An 18,760-nucleotide genomic window follows, 5' to 3' on the forward strand; every position below is an offset into this window, starting at 1 on the left:
AAAAAATGTTAATAATTTAGAAATATTTTTTTTTTTTTTTAATTGCTTTTCAGCCTCCCCCCCCCCTCCCTCCCAGCACCCCCCTCCCTCCTCCGCCCCCGTTCTCCCAGTGGCATTCATCCCACATTCTGAATTCAGTCTGTCTCCGTGCCTGGAACCTCCATCCGCCAGCGTCCCACTGTCAATCAATCTGATTTCCCAACTGTCAGAGTGCAGGATTGTAAATAACAGATCCTGGGGGAGAAGGGGGGGGGTCTGGGCAAGGGGGTAGGGGCGCAGGGGAGGGGAGGAGGGGGGAGAAAGCAGCGAGGAGAGGGGTGGGTGTGCAGGGGGTTGTTGCGGTCATTCAGGATCAATGCAGCTCCTGGAACTGGCTGCACGCCAGACTTCTAAATTACAGGCGCTGTGGCGATGAGGAGTGACCTGGGTTTTTCAGATAATTAATTTATAAACGTTTCGAGGTGCACGGCCCCTGGCTCGGCGAATTCTCTGGGCCTTTTTACGTGATCCGGTGGGGTTTGGTGTTCCTTACATACCCCTGGCAGCTCAGAAGCGTCATTTTTAAGGTTTGTCCCCTCAGCTGGGGGTGTGGGGACAGGGACTGTGCTTGTGTGAGTGTGGCTGGAAATTCAGGCACCGGTGCCCTCCTTGCTGCCAGCAAAACCAGCAGCTGTGTAAGTGTTTCCACCCCACCACGGGGCTTCAGCCCTGACCGTCACCAAAATGTTGGATGATGTGACTGAGGAAGCTCAGGCTGGGCTAATAGGGATGTGGGTATCTGGGATTTCCAGAACTGAAGGAAAACAGCATGGTGGTATAAAGGAAGGCAAGGAAATTGGAAGTCCATCATCACCAGGGTCGTGCATTGTTCTTATAGTAACCTGGCTTTACAAATCCATCGTGGGAAGAGGATGGACGTGTGGAGGGCTTTGCAATCTCAGTGTGCAAGCTGATCCTGCCCAGGGTGTGTTCACTGAGATAAATCTCCCTCTCCTCCTCTCCCCAGCTGTGTTTTGGTTTCCTTTTGCAGCCTGGTGCTCAGTGAGCACGTGAGGGAGGTCTCCTCCAACTGTGCTCTTATTTCTTGTGTGCCATGTGAATGGCAGCAGAGGTTTTGGTGTGGGATGTAAGTTGTGTATGGAGTGTTTTCATATAGATACAGGGCCTAAGGGGCTCCTAATGCTTAACTGGGAGAGAGGAGCACTCTGGAAAAGCCTCTGTCAGTGCGACTGGTATGGGTGTCCATGTCACAAGTCCTTGTTGTTCCCTGAGCAGCAGCACATCAGCTGTACCTGCATCACCTGCTCCTCCCTGGGGCTCTCTGTGATCCCCTTTAGTGGTGCTTGAGGTGATTGTGGCCGTGCCTGCACTGTCCATCACACAGCCCCTGTGTGGGCAACTTGTCTGTGCTGACACCCACCCTGGAGAGACTGTACAGGTGTATAACCTGTCACTGCACACGTGTCACAGGTAGGGTGACACAGGTCACAGGTTCTGCAGTGGTACCAGGGCAGCACAGGTTTAATGAGGGGTGCATTTCTGACCTGCAGCTGATGTCTGATGGAAGTGTTGTGCTTAAGGCTGGGAGGGGCCCCTCCTGTACCCCATCCTCCTCTGCTCTGTGACCAGGCCCTTCCCATTCCTACAGCAGAGCTGTGCCAGGCAGGTACAGACCCTGCAGGGCCAGCCCTCACCCCTTGCCCAGGTGAGGCCACAGCATCCCCCAGGATGTGGGTGGCTGACTGAGGGGGGGCACCATGCTTGGGAGAACAGTCCTGGGTGCTCAGACCGCTGCCAGGCCGTCCCTGGGAGCAGGGGTGGGGGTTCCCCGGGCAGGTGAACGACGGGACTCAGGTGTGGATTTAAGAGGCTACCTGGGGAAGTGACCCTCTGTTCCCTGCGTTCAGCAGCAGCTGGAGCTGCTGGGCTGTGGTTTCGGGGGGGTGATGCTGCCCGGACCGGGGCAGAGCACCCGCGGCAAACGCTGCGGCCCCCGGGGGAGCCCCCATAACCTCGGCGGAGCCCAGCAGGGACAGAGGGGGCACGGCGGGGCCGGGGCCCGGGGCAGGTGCCACCGCGGCTCCGCTCGGGACCGACCGGGAGGCTCCGCGCCCGCGGGGAGGGGGCAGACGGCAGTTTGGGGAGATCCTCCCTCTCCTTTTGCTCTCCCCGCATCCATCCATCCCTCCTTCCATCCTTCCCTCCCTTTTCTCCCCCTCCTTCCCTCCCTCCTTCCCTCCAGCAGGAAGGCAATTAAACAGCAAATCCACCCCCCCTCCCTCCCTGCCTCCCTCCCTCCCTCCCGTAGTTGCACAATTTCCTCCGCTGCCAAACTCCCTCGGCGGCGGGAGGCGGATCCCGCCAAGAGCAGCCCGAGCCCGCTCCGCCGTGTGAGTACCGGGGCAGCCCGGGCAGCCTCTCCCGGAGCCCCGGAGCCGCGGGGATGGGCGGCGGGGGGGCAGCTGTCGCCCGAGGGGCTGCGGGCACGGCCGGGAGCAGCCCCGGGGCAGCGCTGTCGCCCGCGGGGAGCCCGGAGCAGCCCCGGAGCATCCCCGGAGCAGCCCCCGCGGCGGGGACGGGAGGGCAGCGGGTGTTTTCTGTCCGTCCATCCGCGGGGCTGGGGGAAGGGGGGGGTTGTGCGGTGGTGGATGCCGGGCAAGCAGCTCATCCCTTCCCTCCTGTCCCAGATCTCCTGCGGGCGCGGCAAGAGGTGGCGGCGGCGGCGCGGAACCCCGGCGCGATGGAAGCGCACATCCCCTCGGCCAGCAACTCTTCCAGCCAGCGGAGGAAGCAGGGCCTCCCCCAGCACAGGGACACCCACTTCCCCGAGAGGTACCGCGGGCGCGGGTCACCCCCCGCCCCGGGGCGGGGTTTGGTGCGGGGCGGGGGGCGCAGGGGGCTTCGCGCCGGTGGCACCCTCGGGAAAGCCTGGAAAGGCTGGCACGGGTGTCCTGGGGGTGCGGGAGGGGAGGGAGTGCCTGGGTCAAGCGTTGGAATGGGCTGCCCCGGGGAGGTGGTGGAGTCACCATCCCTGGAAGTGTTGGAAAAACTTGTGGATGTGGCGCCTCGGGGGCCGTGGTTTAGTGGTGAACAGGGAGGTGTCGGGTTAATAGTTGGACTCAGCTGTCTCGGAGGGCTTTTCCAACCTTAAGGGTTCTGTTACTCTGTGCAGTGCCCAGGGGTTGGGCAGGGCTGGTTTGCCCAGGTGAGGTGTGAGTGTCTCCCCTGGGTGTTGTGCAGGTGCAGAAGTTGGTGGGGGGTGTTCTGTCCCATGCTGGGGTGTCTGTATGGAAAAGAGAGTGATCTGTGCTTGGGCACATGTGCATCCACATCCAGGTGAGCGACTCTGGCTGGAATGATCCCAATCCTGCCCTGGGTCTCCAGGGCAGATGCCACTTCAACCTGTTCTTTGGCCAAGAGCAAGTTTAGGTGTTTAACTTTGCATTTTGCAGCATCTCCAGACGAGGGGAGAGAACAAATGCTCTAGGATGGAGTAGAAAGAGAAGTTTTCTTTTTCACAGAAAAGAGGCACAGCTTGCCTTTACCACTGCTAGGAGTGCTGGAAAGCTGATATTCCCCCGCCCTCCCTTCTCCCCCCCCCAGGAAATTCTAGCTCGTTTATCTTGCTCTGTGCCACGAGCCATTCCCTCAGCAATCAAGAACATCAGAGGGAAATTAAATTAAAGCTGCGTGCGTTTCTGACAGGGATAGCAGAGGCGGGAAAGGGCCACGGGGATGCAAAGGCTTTGGATATCACGGGACAAGCCGTGAAAGGCTCTGGTATTCAGACTTTTTTTGGCTTTCATGAGGGGGTGGGTGCAGAGCAGGCTGCAGCATCACTTCTGTAGCACGTGTACGTACATGTTGAGTCCAGAGTTCCCCCCCCCCCCCCCGCATTTATAGCCTTGGAGATCCTTCTTTTTTTTTTTTTTTTTTTTTCCTTCTCGTTTTTCCTTCTCTCCAACCAAGTGCCTCTACAATGTGTAGGGGCTGGGCAGACCTGGTAAACCTTTTCTCCTGCGGGGTGCACTTTGGCTAACCCGCCTCATAAAGCGCAGCCCGATCCGTGCGGGTTGCAGGCGGACCTGTGAGGAATGCAGGGATCCACGGGTCTCAGTGCAGCCAGTCAGCAGGAGCGTTCCTCCAGCGCTGTGTGGCCTGGAGAGGTGCCAGGCCAGCCGGAGGCCTGGCTGGAAAGGCATGTACGGGAAGGGTGGAGGCTTCCAACGGGGAGGTGCTGCTCGCAGGAGGGGCAAACCGAAAATGGGTTCGATAGGGATCACACCCAGGGGTACTTGCCACGGCCAGGCAGGTGCTGGAGGTAATGGAGCTGGGCTAGGCCAGGAAATTTGGTTTGGGAAAAAGGGGGGAGAAGTTGCTCACTAGCTCGGGGGACAGAGACTGAAGGCCAGGAGTTGACTGTTGGAACAAACCACCACTTTTCATCTTGATTTGGTTCTCCAAGTAGTCCCGTGAGTAGTTGCATTGGTGTGGGAGTGAAATCCTGGCGAGCTGAGGAGGGGGAAGGAACACACAGGGGCACAACTGCCTTTGATGTTGAGAGAAACACCTGTGGGACCTTGGAACAGGGCTGCAGGAGTCACTCAGTGTCTCAGTGTCCCTTGTTGCTCGGTGACAGTGGTTCTCATCTGGAAAGCAGGTTGTATTTTGGCATTTGGGAAGGCCTTTGAGTGGCTCAGTTGCAAGAGCAGTGTAAATGTGGTAAGGTTGTGGGGAGCAAGGATATTTGCACCCACTTGTAAAGGTCTGGTTATTTGGCTGTGAGCAAGACCAGCCTGTGGCTGTGTTGGTGGGCACGAAAGAAGGAAGCTGGTTTTTGTTTTTGTGGTCTTGTTTCTGTCCAAGAGCCTGCAGGCTGAAATAAGGCTCACAGCAGGTTATCAGCCCTTTTGTTTTCCCCCAGTGCTCCCAGCTCCGACTGTATGTCTGGGACCTGCTCTTATTCCTGGGCAAAGTCATTCTCCAAGGAGCTTTGAGACAAACTATGTTGAAACATCCCCATGGTGGGCCTGGCTTGGCACATCCTGTGCTCCCTTCCTCTGCCATCCCAAGACATGGCAAGACCGGGCTGTCTGTGTTTTCTGCAGCCATCTGCTCCCCCAGGGAGGGTGTGGTGAGGTCCTGTGTGGCCAACCTCCTCAGCCAGGCTCTTAGGTGTAATGATCTTTGGTTAGCAGAGCTGGGGAGACCTGCTGGGAAATGGGAAGCTACAGCTGTCCCCATGGTCATGACTTGGTAAGTCTGCTTGGTATGGTTTGTGGATGGCCCCATCCCTTGAAATGTCCAAGGCCAAGCTGGGTGGAGCTCTGAGCAACCTGCTCTAGTGCATGGGAAGGTGTCCCTGCCCGTGGCAGGGGATTGGAACTACATGATTTTTAAGATCCTTTCCAACCCAAACCATTCTCTGATTAGTGCACAATGTTGTTACTTCTCCCCAGAGCTCTGCAGCCACCTGAGTATCACTGAGGGTCCACTTGCATCCCTCTGCTCCCACTCAGACGGGACCTGTTTGGGGCTGTCCTGTGCAAATTGTTCCTGGCTGTTTAGCCAGAACACCAGAGGTGGTTTTGGGAATGCCAGGAGAAACCGTGGCCATGTGTTATAAAGCAGTAAAGTTCTGTGTGGGGTAACTTCTCCCTTCCGTTCCCTGTTACCCTTGGGTTTTGTACTTGGCTGCCATGGTCTTTGTCAACAGGGTAAATCACAGCAGCCTCTGTGCACCTTTGTCAGGAAGGTACAGAATTTTCCAGAGGTTCAGGTTGGCACTGACAGAGGAGAAGGCAGTGGAGGGAGCTGCTTCAGGTTCGTAGGCAAACTGTAGGTAGATTTACAGCATCTCCTTTCCCAGGAGCAGAAGTAATAACACATGATGCAGGGGGATGTGAACTGTTTGGCATGGTGTTAAAATTCCATTTCAGCTTCCTATCAGGAGATCTGTGGGGATCAGGTCAGCTCTCAGGTGCAGCAGCTTTGTGGGTAAGAATAATTAGTCACTTCAATCATTATGTGTGGCAAAGCAAAGGGGCTGAAACCCACAGTGGTGACCCAGTTTTATTTATCAGGGCAGTGCTGATGTTTTTGCAAAGACAGGAATGCAGAGAACTTGCCTGATAATGAGAACTACACCATACAGTTTTCCTGTTTCCAGGGGTGAGGGTGGGTCTGAGACAGGGAACAACTGGGAAGATGGGTGTGTTCAGACATTCATCAACTAATTATCACCCATTTTTGCTGGTCAGAAACAGGCTGGAAGGTTTAATGACACTAAGGACAAGGCAGGCAGGTGAGTAGTGGCTTTGAGGGGATGATGCACTCATGTACACACAAACACGTGGATATGGATTTTCTTGGACCAGGCTCCAAGGTCCCTTTAGTGGCTTGGTGGCCCCTTCACCTCTTCGGTCCATCTGTTGGAAAGAGTCAGTAAAACTGAGACATCTTGCCAAAAGTAGACTCAAGCCACAGGCTGGAGAATCCATTTGGTTTCATGGTTTTGGTTTCCTAGATCCTTCCTTGATTGATTCAGGCTCGGATTACGGAGTGCCAGGGCCTGGTGGTTTGTTGGAGAGGATTGTTGAGTTCAGCTTTATAAAAAGACTTGGAAGAGGAAAGGGCACAACTAAAAGGTGCCACTGTAACTGCTCCAGCCTGGAGCACTTCCCATCTCCGAACATCCTGCAAAAATGGCAGATGTCTGTGCCCTGCAGAGTTTTCTTGGATCCCACCCCCTGGATCCTGCCTCCAGGCTTCGTTGGCAGCGTGCTTGGTTTTGCTGGGGTCGTTTAGCCTGGCGTGTTCTCACCCAAGGTGTTCATCTCTGTGCTTCTCTCCGAGCAGGCTGGTGTACCTGGAGCCTGGGGAACAACTTGTGTCCTCCCCCCTCCAGGAAAACCTTTCATGCCCTGCAAACAGAAGGGACTGGCCGGGAGCTCGGGCGAGGTTGGCTGAGCTGGTGGACAGTGTGACCAGTGGGGTGAAGCTTGTTGGCTGAGTATGAAGCATCAGTTCTGTGTTAGGAGTTGTGAGGAGCTTGTTCTCATGCCTGCAGTGTGTAGTGTGGGGGTCCAGGGGGGGAGCTGCCCCTCTCTCGGGAGCAGAGAAGGCAGAGCCTGGTCAGAGGGAGGGGCAGGAGTTGAGGCAGGTCCTTGTACAAGCCCTCAGCTGGCTCTGGGGCTGTCTGCAACCAGCATTAGGGACACAGTTCATCCTCCAGGACCACAGGCAGTTCCAGGGGAAGGCAGGAGGAATGCCAAGGGACAAGAAATGCTGCCTGCCTGAGATGCCATCAGCATCCTCATCTCCGGGGTCCTGGGAAGCCCAGCCCTTTGGCTGGGAATGGGAGCCACAGAGTCTCAGAGAGGCTCTCATTGCCCTTCCCTTGCAGAGCTGACAGACATTGTGCATCAGCCAGAGGCTTTCTCTGAGCAGAGATGTGCCCAAAATACCCAGCAAGGATTTTTGGATGGAGTTCTTTCCATCTGCTGTTGCTACGATTTGTTCTTTCACCACCTAATTCCTCCCCCCTGTTTTTTTGGAGGCTTTCCTTTTCACTGCTGGCTCCTTGGGCACATCCTCCTGTGCTCTCTGGGTGCTGTCTCTCTCCCCCTCTTACCCACCCCCCAGCCTTGCATCCCCCTCTCTGCTCTGAATATTCTGATTTTCTGATTTCTGCACTGTAGGGATCCTCAGCAGATCCCAGCTGGCTGAATGTTATGCAGAGCAAAGGCCAAAGAGCTTGACCCGATTTTAACTAATTTGGTTTTAGCACCAGTTTGGATTTTGAGGGAGCGATTTCCCCGGGCAGCACAAACCAGGCCCATCTCCCTGTGTCCAGGCCTCGTTGCTGCCCTAGAAGGGCAGCTCCAGTGCATGTCTTTTCCTGCCTGGAAATCCCAAACACCATTTTTAGAAAGCCCTTTCATTTTATTTATTTTCCCTTCCTGGCACAGTGTCTGGGGATGGCAGAGCAGCGAGGAGCTGTGTGCTGCCTGCCTATTACCTCGGGTTTAAAGTGTCTCTTCCTATCAAATGCAGAGCAGGAGAAAGCAGAGCTTTCATGCATTCTTTTTTTTTTTTTTTTCCCCTTCTTCCATCCGTTCTAAATTTATTTCCATGCCTTGCCGGTTTCAATCTGCATTTTCTGACCCTCTCACATCTCCAGTCACAGCCTGTGCTCCGAGCCTTCCCTCGGAGCTTGGATTGAAGTCAGGGGGGAGCATTGCTCTGGGCTGGGGAGGATATGATGGGGTTAAAGTGAAAGGCTTGGTTTTAACAGTATAATGTGTAACCCCATAATGACTTTAAATATTGATTATTTGAAGGCCATTAGTGCTTATTGTTAAAGAAAAGTCAATACTTTTTAAGCCTTGTGAACCATTTGTCTCCTGTTAAAGGACATATCAAATTTAGCAGCATGCAGTGCAAATCCCCTAATACCCTGCTCACAAGCCTCCAGCTGGCATATTAGGGGGGGAAAAAAGAAAAGAGGGTGGGGGGAGGAATATGCAGTAACACAGAACTGCTCTCTGCAAGGTAAGGACAAGGCTTATCAGATGTAATTGCCAGGGGCTAAATTCAGGTTCTCAGAATATGGGGCTGTAATTCTGCCCTTTGAGTGGTGGAGGAAGAGGAGGAAGGAATTTAATGGGGGGGTTGAAGGCCGGTACATACCTGGGAAAGGATGCAAGGAATTAGTGTTGTGCTGCATGTCTGTCTAAAAGCACAGCAGCCTTTGTTAAAGTCTCTGGGGCTTTTTACTCCGGGGTTGCCAGTTCTTTTCCAAGCTGGCTTGGAAGCAATTGGCTGTATCTGCACCAGGCAGCCTGGGAGGGCTTCCCAGCTCCGTGCCAGGACACGACCTGGTGGTACTGCCTCCCTCCTGTGCCAGGTTTCCATGCCAAATACCAGGCAGATGGGCTGGGAGGGAGCAGTGGCAGGCTCCAACAGGTTCTGTGTCCAGAGGGTTGGGTTTGTGGGATGGCAGGAAGCGTCTGTCCACGGTCTCACACCGTGGTGAGATGCTCCTCAGGGCTCTGCAGCAGGAGCTGTGGAGCATCAGGATGCCTGCAGGGAGAAGAGTCCCTCATTCCCTAAATATTTATGAGTGTGCCTGCTCGCTTTTTGAGTTCTCTGCTGCTGGGGATTGATGCTGAGTGTCAGAGGGACAACAGGAGGGGTGCAACGACCCCTTCGTGTTGGGCCATCTGCAGCCTCCCTTCTCTGACTTCAGGCCAGGCTCCAGGGGTGTGGTGTGGGACCTCGGGCTGCTCCTGTCCCTTTGGCCTCACCAGCAGTGCTTCCCTGTGTGTGTGTTTGGTGGGGGAGCTCCAGGGCTGCTGAGAGGACAGGGGGTCTCCTCGTGCTGCTGTGTCAGGCAGGCACGGTGACAGCGTGTGTGAATGCACCTCCCTGAATTTTCCAAGCCTCTGGACTCATCCCCAGCGTGTGTTGGCGTGTGTGGAACAGAGGCAGCACCTGACTTCTCAGTCTGAAGCCGCTCCTGCTGTGCTCAGCCCTGTTCCTGCCGCTGGGATTGGGGCCGGGAGCTTTGTCCCTTTGCTGCATCCCCTTTCCCAGCCAGGCCCCCCTCACTGGCCAGCCCAAACCAGGAGCTGATCCCAGGCCCCAGAATGCAGGGATGCTCCGAGGAGAGGACAGAGGGAACGATCTCGAGCAGATGTGAATTCCTTAGGGATCAAAGTTATGCCCATTAGCACAACATTAAAGCATAAAAATAACCTGATAAACACCGGGCTGCCGCCGAAGGGAGAACCTTCTATTTTCCAGTGCCCTGTCCTTATCCCCATCAAACACTCCACTTTCCTGGGCACAGATTCTGTGTTCTTGGCCAAAATCAAGAAGCTCCTTTGTTTTTAGGGTCCCCTTCAGGCTGCCACCACCTGGGGCTTCGGGACCCTCCTGCAGGATGCCCCTTTCCCACACTATGGACGAGGCGAGGCTTGCTCGCCCGGCCACGGAACGGTTAAAAAAAAAAAAAAAAAAGGCGACTTGATTTCCCTAAATTGCTTCTTATAAAACGAACGGCACGTCTGCCCGGGCTCGTCTCCCCGTGATTACAGCTAATTACGATCGAGCGGACACCTCGGAGCCCCCGTCACGCCGCTTTAATTGTCCGTTATTCATCTGCGGGCTGTCCGGGGTGGCAAAAGCACTTGGCAGCCGCGGCGACCGGGGGGCCTCGGCTAATTGTGAGGCCTCGGGGATTAGGGCAGGTGATTACACACTTCATGGTGTAATTACATAAGCATCGCTTGGCTGCTGCCCCGGCTCGGAGCCGAAGGTCACGCGCTGCGTTACCTGAGATTAATTGGAGCTGCCAGCGGAGTGCGAGGTGCTGGCGGAGCGGTTATACGATTAGCATTAACATTTCAACAGCGACCGATCGATCCGTGGCTCTCCTCCAGACACAGCGAGCTGTGCAATTAGTTTAGAGGAGAGCTAGGGGAGGGAAGGAGGAGGAGGAGGAGGAGGAGGGAAGGAGAGCCGCGGAGGCAACCAGGGGAAGGGAGAAGAGGGATGCAGAAGATGGGGTGAGCGAGGAGGAGGAATTTTGGAGGGGGGATCTCAGCCGTGGATCAGCGTTTTGTAGTGGCTGGTGCGTAGAGTGGGGATAAAACCACACTAGGAAGATCTCTGCTTGCCCACCTCGCCCCCAAAGAGTCCTTATCTGGTTTTTCACGGTGTTAATTCCTCCCCCCCCCCCCCCCCCCCAAACCGCATGGGACAGCTGGGGGTCCTCCCGCCCTCCCGTGTCATCCCCCCCTCTGAAATGGGCAGCGTGGTAGTGCGTATGGTCTGTTTGATGCAAAGTCACAGGCACCTTCTGGCCCCCTTTCTCGTGCCCTCCAGTCTCTCCCGAAGCAGATTTTACAGGGAGATACCGTAAAATGAAAATAAACGGCACAGCACTTGGCTTTGCCTCTGGATGCCCTGGTGAAGGTAATAATGTTGTAAGTGGCCATCAAAAGGAATTAAGAGACGTGCAGCTGGAAAGCAGATTTGCTTGCAGGCTCCCAGGGCAGATTTGACTAATGGAAGAGACCTTGGCTCTTACTCCCTTCCTGCCTGTTTTTTTTTTCTTTTTTTTTTTTTGCCTTTCCCCCCTGCTGCAAGCAAGTGCTACCTGCCTTGCTTCCAGGCATTGTCCCCTTCCCACCACTCAAACCTGCCTCCTCCAGCTGACTTACCACCTGGCATCTGCTCTGCCCATTCTGTCCAGCATCACCCACCCCTTCTCCAGCAGGACACCTTCCCCCTGGCCCCGTGGCACTTTCACATCCCTCTCTCCATCTCTCCTGTCTGTCTTTCTCTGCCTGACTCCCAGCTCTTCTCTCCAGAATTAAAGACCACCCCTTGTCCCAGCTAGGACAGGGATTTTCTGCAGGGCGTGCTGGTGTTTCCTACAGATTTTTCCGGAACCCCTCTCCAGCTCCCAAAACACAAAATACCTTTTTAGTTGTCGGTAGATGAGATAGAAACCCAAGCTTGATAAAGGGAGAGGCAGATGCAGAATCTGCAGCCGTGCCTTTGCTAGCCCTGGGCAGCCAAAATCCCTTTCAGCCCAGCTGAAAGGCCACAGAGGCAAAGGTGGGAAGTATGTGTGAGCTGTGGAGTCCTGTCTGCTTTCTTCCCCTTTTGATTCTGCTTCTTTTGGTTTCTTTCTCTGCATTTTAGAAGCTCTGCGTGTCAAAATTAGCCTCTGGCTCAGAATGCAGGTCACCTGCAGCCAGGATGTTCCTTCCTGAGCCGGGGCCCTTTTGGATGGAGCCTCCAGGTTTTCAACGTGAACTTATTTTCTGATTTCTGCAGGGAGATCTCCCACCCACCGCCTCTGCTCTCGCCCCAGAACGCTCCCCACATTGCCCTGGGGCCCCACTTGAGACCTCCCTTCCTCGGGGTGCCTTCGGCGCTGTGCCAGACGCCAGGTGAGTGCACAGGTAATGCTTGTGGGCAGCCAGGGCAGGCTGAGACAAACTGTCCTCCACCCAAACAGCCCAGACACACTTTCTGTGTCTCCCCCTGACTGCTGTGCTGACTTCACTCTGGTTTTGCAGCAATAGCAGCAGTTGCCTTGGCTACTCTTTCCTTTAGTCCCCACCAACCTCCCTGGTGTTTCAACCTGTGGGCTCTAGAGCAGAAAGCAGCACTCAGTTGCCCTTTTCTTTCTGAGCTAGCCCTCTGGAGAGCTGAGGTAGCAAAGAGTCAGTGCTGAGATGAGTGAGCCCACGGTGCTGTTCTCCCTGTCCCCAGGTTACGGGTTCCTCCAGCCAGCACAAGCAGAGATGTTTGCACGGCAGCAGGAGATGCTACGAAAGCAAAACCTGGCCAGGTAAGAGTGGGAGAGGGATGGATTTTTCCTTCCCTTTTCCAGCAGCAGCAGGCAGAGTAAGGTGGGGTGCTGTGTGGGGTGAGCTGTGCCCAGGTGACAGAGCAGTGTCCAACTGAGACCAGTGGAAACAGCGTGTGGGTGTGGAGGGAACACTTCGATGAGTACAAATCCCACCCGTGCGACTGGAGCACAGATAAAGTGGGACTGACACACAAAATCCTCCCAGAAGGAAGAAAAGGCATGTTCATCCCTGTGTTTTTGGATCTTGTCCCATGGAATGCACCATTAATGTCATAAGGCAAACCCAAATATTCTCTTCACAAATAAGATTGGCAGCATCACGTTATTTAACATGACGTTAAGCCCAACCCAAGACATGAAAGTAGCAAGTCCTAATACAGGTCATTGCTGCACTGTGATGATCCCACATTGTAGAGGAAAGTCCAAGCAAAAAGTCTGGCGCTCTGTGACAGGACATTTAAAAATAACTCCATTTGGAAAGGGATCTGGTTTGGAATATTTTCGCACTTACTGCACATTTGTTCACTAGATCAGAACCTGCAGCGGAGGGAGGAAAAATTACCAGAAGAAAATTCACACAGTCAGAAGAATGTTAATATTTGCTCTGAAAGATCCCCTAGCCCTGTCCCGAACCCCACCTGCACTGTGGTTTTCTTAGCACTGAGGGCACCCTTAAATGACGTGGCTGAGGCGAACCACCAAGGTGGCCCAGCGAGGACGGGGGTAGTCACTGCCAACATTCCCTCTGCCTCTCCCCACCCAGGCTGGAGATGTCGGCCGAGATCATCCGCCAGAAGGAGCTGGAGAACCTCCACCGCCAGAGGCTGCTGGCCGGCGACCCCCTGAGCCTGCACCCGGGGCTGCCCCCGGACCACCCGGCCCTGCGCAACGTGCACGACATCCCCGAGGGCCACCCGCTGCGGGAGGAGCTGTCCCGGCGGAACGCCATGCTGGTGCTGCGGCACAACAACACCCCGCTGCTGTCCCTCAACCCCGCCGTGCCCGGCGCCAGCTCCTCCACGCCGCCCAAGGAGCAGCCCCGGCGGGGCAGCCGGAAAGCCGCGGGGCAGCAGCGCGCCGAGCCGCAGGGCCTGGGCGAGGCCAAGGAGCCGGCGGAGCCGCGGGCGCGGGACGGGGCCCCGGACTGTAACGACGAGGAGATGAAGGACTCGGAGAGCGACGCGGACGTGAGCGACGAGAAGCCCGAGAGCCTGAAGGCCGAGGGCGGCGGCGGCTCGGCCGCGGAGCTCAAGGAGTGCAAGGAGGCGGGCAAGGCGTGCGAGGGGGCCAAGGAGATGGGCGAGGCGGGCGCTGCCCAGAATGCCCCCTGCAGCTCCTCGAGCGCAGAGTCCCCCAGCCACCTGCTCGGCCCGGGCATCAACAAGGCCGAGGTGAAGTACCTCCCGCCGGCCTCCATCCCGCCGCCTCAGCCGCTGCCCTTCGGGTTCCCCTACACCATGAGCCCCTACTTCCATGCAGGTGAGTGCACGAGGGGACGTGTTTTGTGGTGCTAAAAGCGGGGCTCTTCTACCCCCCTTTCATTCTGCAGTGTGGTTGCGGTTGCTTTCTCAACTTTCCGTCGTTTTTTTTCAAAAGGAAAATTTTTTTTCCCCTGTTAAATGTTGGAATGGGATGTCCAGGGAGGTGGTGGGAGTGCCCATCCTTGAAGGTGTTCAAGGAACATGGCACTCAGCACTCTGGTCTGGTTGAAAAGGTAGGGGATTGGTCAGAGGTTGGACTTGATGGTCTGGGAGGTCTTCTCCAACCTCAGTGATTCTGTGTTTCTCTGCAAGGAACCAAAAACCTTCTTTTAATTAATATGAAGGACTCCGTTTGCAGTGAAGCAAATCAAGGGCCATAAAGAGGGGCCAACAGGGACAGAGTGAGTCCCGAGCACATGAGAAGGGAAATCCCCAAAATGATGGCCTGAGGGATCTTGCAGTTGCTTGGGCCTCCTTTGGCACCTTGGACAGACACCAGTAAATTACAGAGAGCTTCAGGGAGAGGCAGCAACAGTTATTAATGGCTGCAGGGTGCTGTCAGAGTAACCACTGCTGTGCCCCTTTTCCAGGGCACAGGTGGATGGGTTCTTTCCCCTGCCTGTGGTGTATTACTCCATGTCACAGGCACTGGGACAGCCGGATTGGTGCCTGTTGGGTGGGACAGGCAGGCAGGGAAGTCACTGCGGTCCCCAGTGGCACAGTCCCTCAGGCAGCAAAGGCACGGCTGGAGCAGGATGGTACAAAGCGGGGTCTCAAAGCCTGGTAGCTGGGCAGGGCAGGGTGGCAGCCCCACCAACCTAGCCAGGAGCCAAAATCTACCTCAGCTAATTACTTGAGTGAGCGATTAGCAGGCGGTGGGACCTCCTGCCTCACGGAGGAGGGAGAGAGGGGGGGACGTGGCGTGTGGGTCGCTGAGGCTGCCCGAGCGGCCGTGGCTGCCCATCACTCATTAGAGCTGCCTCCCAACCAGGAGGGAGGAAGCGATTTTTCCTGTGACAGGCAGGTGGCCAAGATGATAAATATTCCTGCTGCCTTGGGCTGCTGAGGCTTCCTCGCAGGAGCCTTTTTCTCCCGGCCATTAAAAAGGGGAAAGGCGCAGCTCCGCTGTGCTCGTGGCTTGTGCGAGGCTCTGCAGGGAGGCCTGGGATGTGGATGGGTTTCCTCCCTCCCCCAGCAATGTGTGAGTTACTGTAATAGGCCATTTATTATTATCACTTCGAATTTATATCACCATCGTGTCTTGGGGCCCCGGCACAGATCAGGGCTGTGTTTCACTGCCCGGTTTTCAGGCAGTTCTGATTTGTGGAGCCTGTTCCAGGGCTGTAGGTCTTTTCCTGAGGGCTCTTTGGCTTCTGGCTGGCTTCACACGGTGCTGGGGCTGTTAATCCTGCCTGCCTGTGGGGTTTAGGCCCCGTTGTGCTCAGCTCCATAGCAAAACCTCTCACCTGAAAAGCCTTGGGAAGACAGGGCGTCTTGTTCGATGCAGCACCACGGGTCGATGGGGGAGCTGGGAGTCCAGCAACTGAAATATTGAGGGTTTGTATCGATCCAAGAGCTGCAGCGATCCTGGGCCGTGCTGGGGTAACGTGTGTCGGTGGAAAAATGTGTTCCTGTGGCCCTTGGGGAGCACAGAGCACCTGAGGACAGACAGACTGAACCGAGCCCACCTCTCCCTGGCGCCAGACAATCCCTGTAACCCTGTTCTGCACAAAGACTGCTCTTTAGGCCTGGAGGGATGTGATGTTGTGCCCTACCCCGGAGACTGGAATGATAAAGTGACCACCTAACCGAGGCAGGTAACGTGGCAGGCCAAGAGGAAGAGCTGAGAGGGAGGAGAGGAGAGGGGAGAAGCATCCAGCTGAAAAGGACCCCTGAGTTTCAGGCAGTTCCTCTGGTCTTCCAGCAAAGGGAGGCTCCCCTGGAGGCAGAGAGCTGTTTTCTGTCCCTGCTGGGAAGCATATCGATGAGGCAGCCAGAGCTGGGTCGATTCCCTGAGCTGCCTTCTGGGGATCTGGCGGCTGCTCGATGACCTCATCTCGTCAAGGTTTCAGCAGCCTTGCTCCCCTCCTCCTCCTCCTCCTCCTCCTCCTCCTCCTCCTCCTGCCGCCCTCCTCCAGCCCCGTCCTCTGGAAAAGGTGAAGGATGGAGTGTGCAGGAGGCTAAAATCCTTCTATTGATCTGTAGTCTGGAGAGCAATTAACGCAAGCCTTGCCGTGCTGCTCCGTGACCTCTCTGGCAGGAGGGAGGGAGGGAGGAAGGGGGTGCAGGCCACAGGGAGAGGGGTTGGGGAGTGGTAGCAAAACTGATTAAAGCCATAGGTGGGCTGGCTTCCGTGGGGGTTCTCTTTGTGTCTCCCAGCTGGCACCTGGATTGTCTCCTGCGATGCCAGGATGCGGGTCCCGCTGCAGCCCGGCTGGTGGATCTGCAGCAGAGCTTTCCCTGACTGGGATGGCCAGAAGGTTTGCTCCCCATGACCCCCTCCAGCCTTTGGCTTGTGTTCCTGGAGCAGCTGGATATCAGGAGGAGGGAGGGGAAATTATAAATGGATTGCAGCATGGGTGGTGAGGGCTTTTACGTGGACACCTGTCCACACGACACCGGCCTGGGACGATGGATTCTTTTCAGTCCCCACACGCTGGGCCCCATCTGGTGAAATGCTCCGTAATCCATTACCAGCCTCTTGGACCATCATTTATCATGGGGAGAGACAGAGGAGGCCTGGCAGGGAATGGATGCTGCCCTTTATGCCTCCTTGCAGCCCCGCAGCATCCAGTGACATGTCATTATTATAATCGAAGGTGCGTCCCTTCCAGCCACTTGGCACCTATTTGTTATCATTCTCCGAGCTGCCAGAGCAGGGTGAGTGGATGCAGCCACGCACAGGGATGGAGCAGACGGTGCATTATCCTCCCAGGGAGGGACAGGAGGAAGGACAGGAGCCCTTCTGCTCTAGGGACCGTAAAATTGGAAGGGACCGGCGTGCTGAGGGCTGGACCTGTACTCGGTGCAAACCAGATGCACGCTGAGGTGGAGGGACCACTGTAATCAGCTACAGAAATCCTTCCCGGGGTTATTCCTGGTGGATTCAGAGCTGAGGTGGGAGCAGAAGGGCAGGGGGCACACCTGGACACCAGGCTCTGCAACTCTGACTGCAGGGTGCTGAGTACTCACAACAGAACTGAGCCTTTGGAGATACCACTCACTCTTTGAGTTTTGGTAGTAACAGGGGGGTTTTGCCACTAATCTTGGTGGAAATAGGTGTTTCCACCCTCTAGATTTTACATTCTGTGGCACAGAAATTGCTAATAGGCCAGAACCCAAAGTATTGGTATTTACCTTCCCCCTCCTAAAAATATTTCCACCAGTAGTTCCCTGGGAAGGGAAAACAAACTCTGCGAGATAAATATTTTGGCCGTATTATATTTCTCTGTGTGTGGGTACGTGGAAAATATTCCCATGCAGTGGGTTCTGCCTTATCCTTGATCTGGACACAGCAGGCTCTGTGTGTGTTTGTCTGTGGGCATCCTGACCTCTCCCTTTCCTTCTGGGGCAGGAAGAGACAAAGGAGAGAAAACCACAGAGGAGAGAGGCTGCTGTAGGAACAGGAGTTGTTGGCCCAGCTCTGCTGGCTGTGCCAGTAATACTGAAAGTGATCCCTCATCCAGTGGGGTTCCAGGATTGCAGGCACGTGTGTAGGAGAGGGATCCCTCCTCCCTGCCAGCTGTGGGAGCAACATCTGGGCTGAATGCCTGCCCATGCTGGTGGGGACTGACCAGCCCCTCTCTGTGCAGGCTGAGCTTAAACCCTGAGCATAGTTCAGGCTGGCTGGCGACTGGAGGGCTCGTTCCCAAGCACTGTGTTGCTGGAATTCAGTCCTTGGCCTGCTTTTGGAATAAGGAAGTACCTAATTTTGAAGCAGTTGGCTGCTGCAGTCGGATCCCCTCGGAGACGCTCTGGCTGCAAATGGAGGTGTCTCGCCTGAGCATTGACTGTGCCTGGAATAATCTTGAGTTCGCTTTCCTTTCCTCTGTTTACCAGGCTGCAGCCACTCTTTTGGAGGAAGAGAATTCCCCTCCACCCTACGGAAGAAAAATCCCTCCCCCTCCAAATGACAAAAAGTGTGGGGGGGAAAAAAAGCCCTCGGCCACCTGAGCGTTCTGTGAATTTTAACATAAGCAGTTCTGAGTGTGTCTCCTGGAAGGTGGAATGTGATAGGCATGGAAATGAAGGCTCGTGTCCATCTGTCTGTCTGGTAGCTGGGGGTGACAAGGGGAAGGACAGTGCTGCTGGCCCTTTGGCAGTGGCTTCTTCCTTCACCTCCTGTGCCGATGGGCGCCTGCTCCCAGGAAAGCTGGTGGTTTTCTGTTATCGGGCACACAAAAGCATTTGAAGCTTTTTCTAGCTGGAAAAAGAAGGTGTGGAGAGAGTGAGGAGCTTCCCTGGGCTCTGGCAGGGTGCAGGGTGGTGAGGAGGGAGCAGTGGGCTCTCCCTGCTTGGCACACCACAGCTGGGCAGAGCCATCCCGGGAGCAGCAAAGGGCGTCTTGTGAGCCTGAGCTGAGGCTGGAGGGGAGGGAACCTGTGCCCATGGGAAGGAAAGGATGGGAAGGAGGCGCGAAAGGTCTGGTGGTTGCCCACAGTGAGCGCCCTGAGAGTCCTGGGCTGGTGGAAAGTGCTGGCAAGGAGGGCTGCAGAGATGTGACCGAGTCCCTGAGGCATGGGGAGAGAGAGGGATGGGCAGAGCTGGCAGAATTGTCACAGGATCCCAGGCTGGGGTGAAGTTGGAGGGAGCACTGGAGCTCACTTGGTCCAACCTCCCTGCCCAAGCAGGATCTCCTAAGAGCACGTTACTCTGCATTGTGTTGAGA

The 18,760-nt window shown here is 55.7% G+C and overlaps 1 protein-coding gene across 8 annotated transcripts in view; it reads left to right on the top strand.

Annotated features, from left to right (window-relative positions):
* The window catches only part of SAMD11 (sterile alpha motif domain containing 11), a 115,829-nt gene that overhangs the window by 86,762 nt on the left and 10,307 nt on the right, over positions 1 to 18,760 (top strand). For all 8 annotated transcript variants that reach the window (XM_051786298.1, XM_051786299.1, XM_051786300.1 and 5 more), the window contains 4 exons: positions 2,688 to 2,832; positions 11,851 to 11,966; positions 12,292 to 12,370; positions 13,155 to 13,870. In XM_051786298.1, the coding sequence (XP_051642258.1) occupies positions 2,688 to 2,832; positions 11,851 to 11,966; positions 12,292 to 12,370; positions 13,155 to 13,870 (1,056 nt within the window). The remainder of the gene's footprint in view (positions 1 to 2,687; positions 2,833 to 11,850; positions 11,967 to 12,291; positions 12,371 to 13,154; positions 13,871 to 18,760) is intronic.

The sequence above is a fragment of the Manacus candei genome, unplaced genomic scaffold (assembly GCF_025592945.1).
Source record: "Manacus candei isolate 608988 ecotype Guabito, Panama unplaced genomic scaffold, ASM2559294v1 h1tg000022l, whole genome shotgun sequence".
In the NCBI taxonomy this organism is placed as follows: Eukaryota; Metazoa; Chordata; class Aves; order Passeriformes; family Pipridae; genus Manacus; species Manacus candei.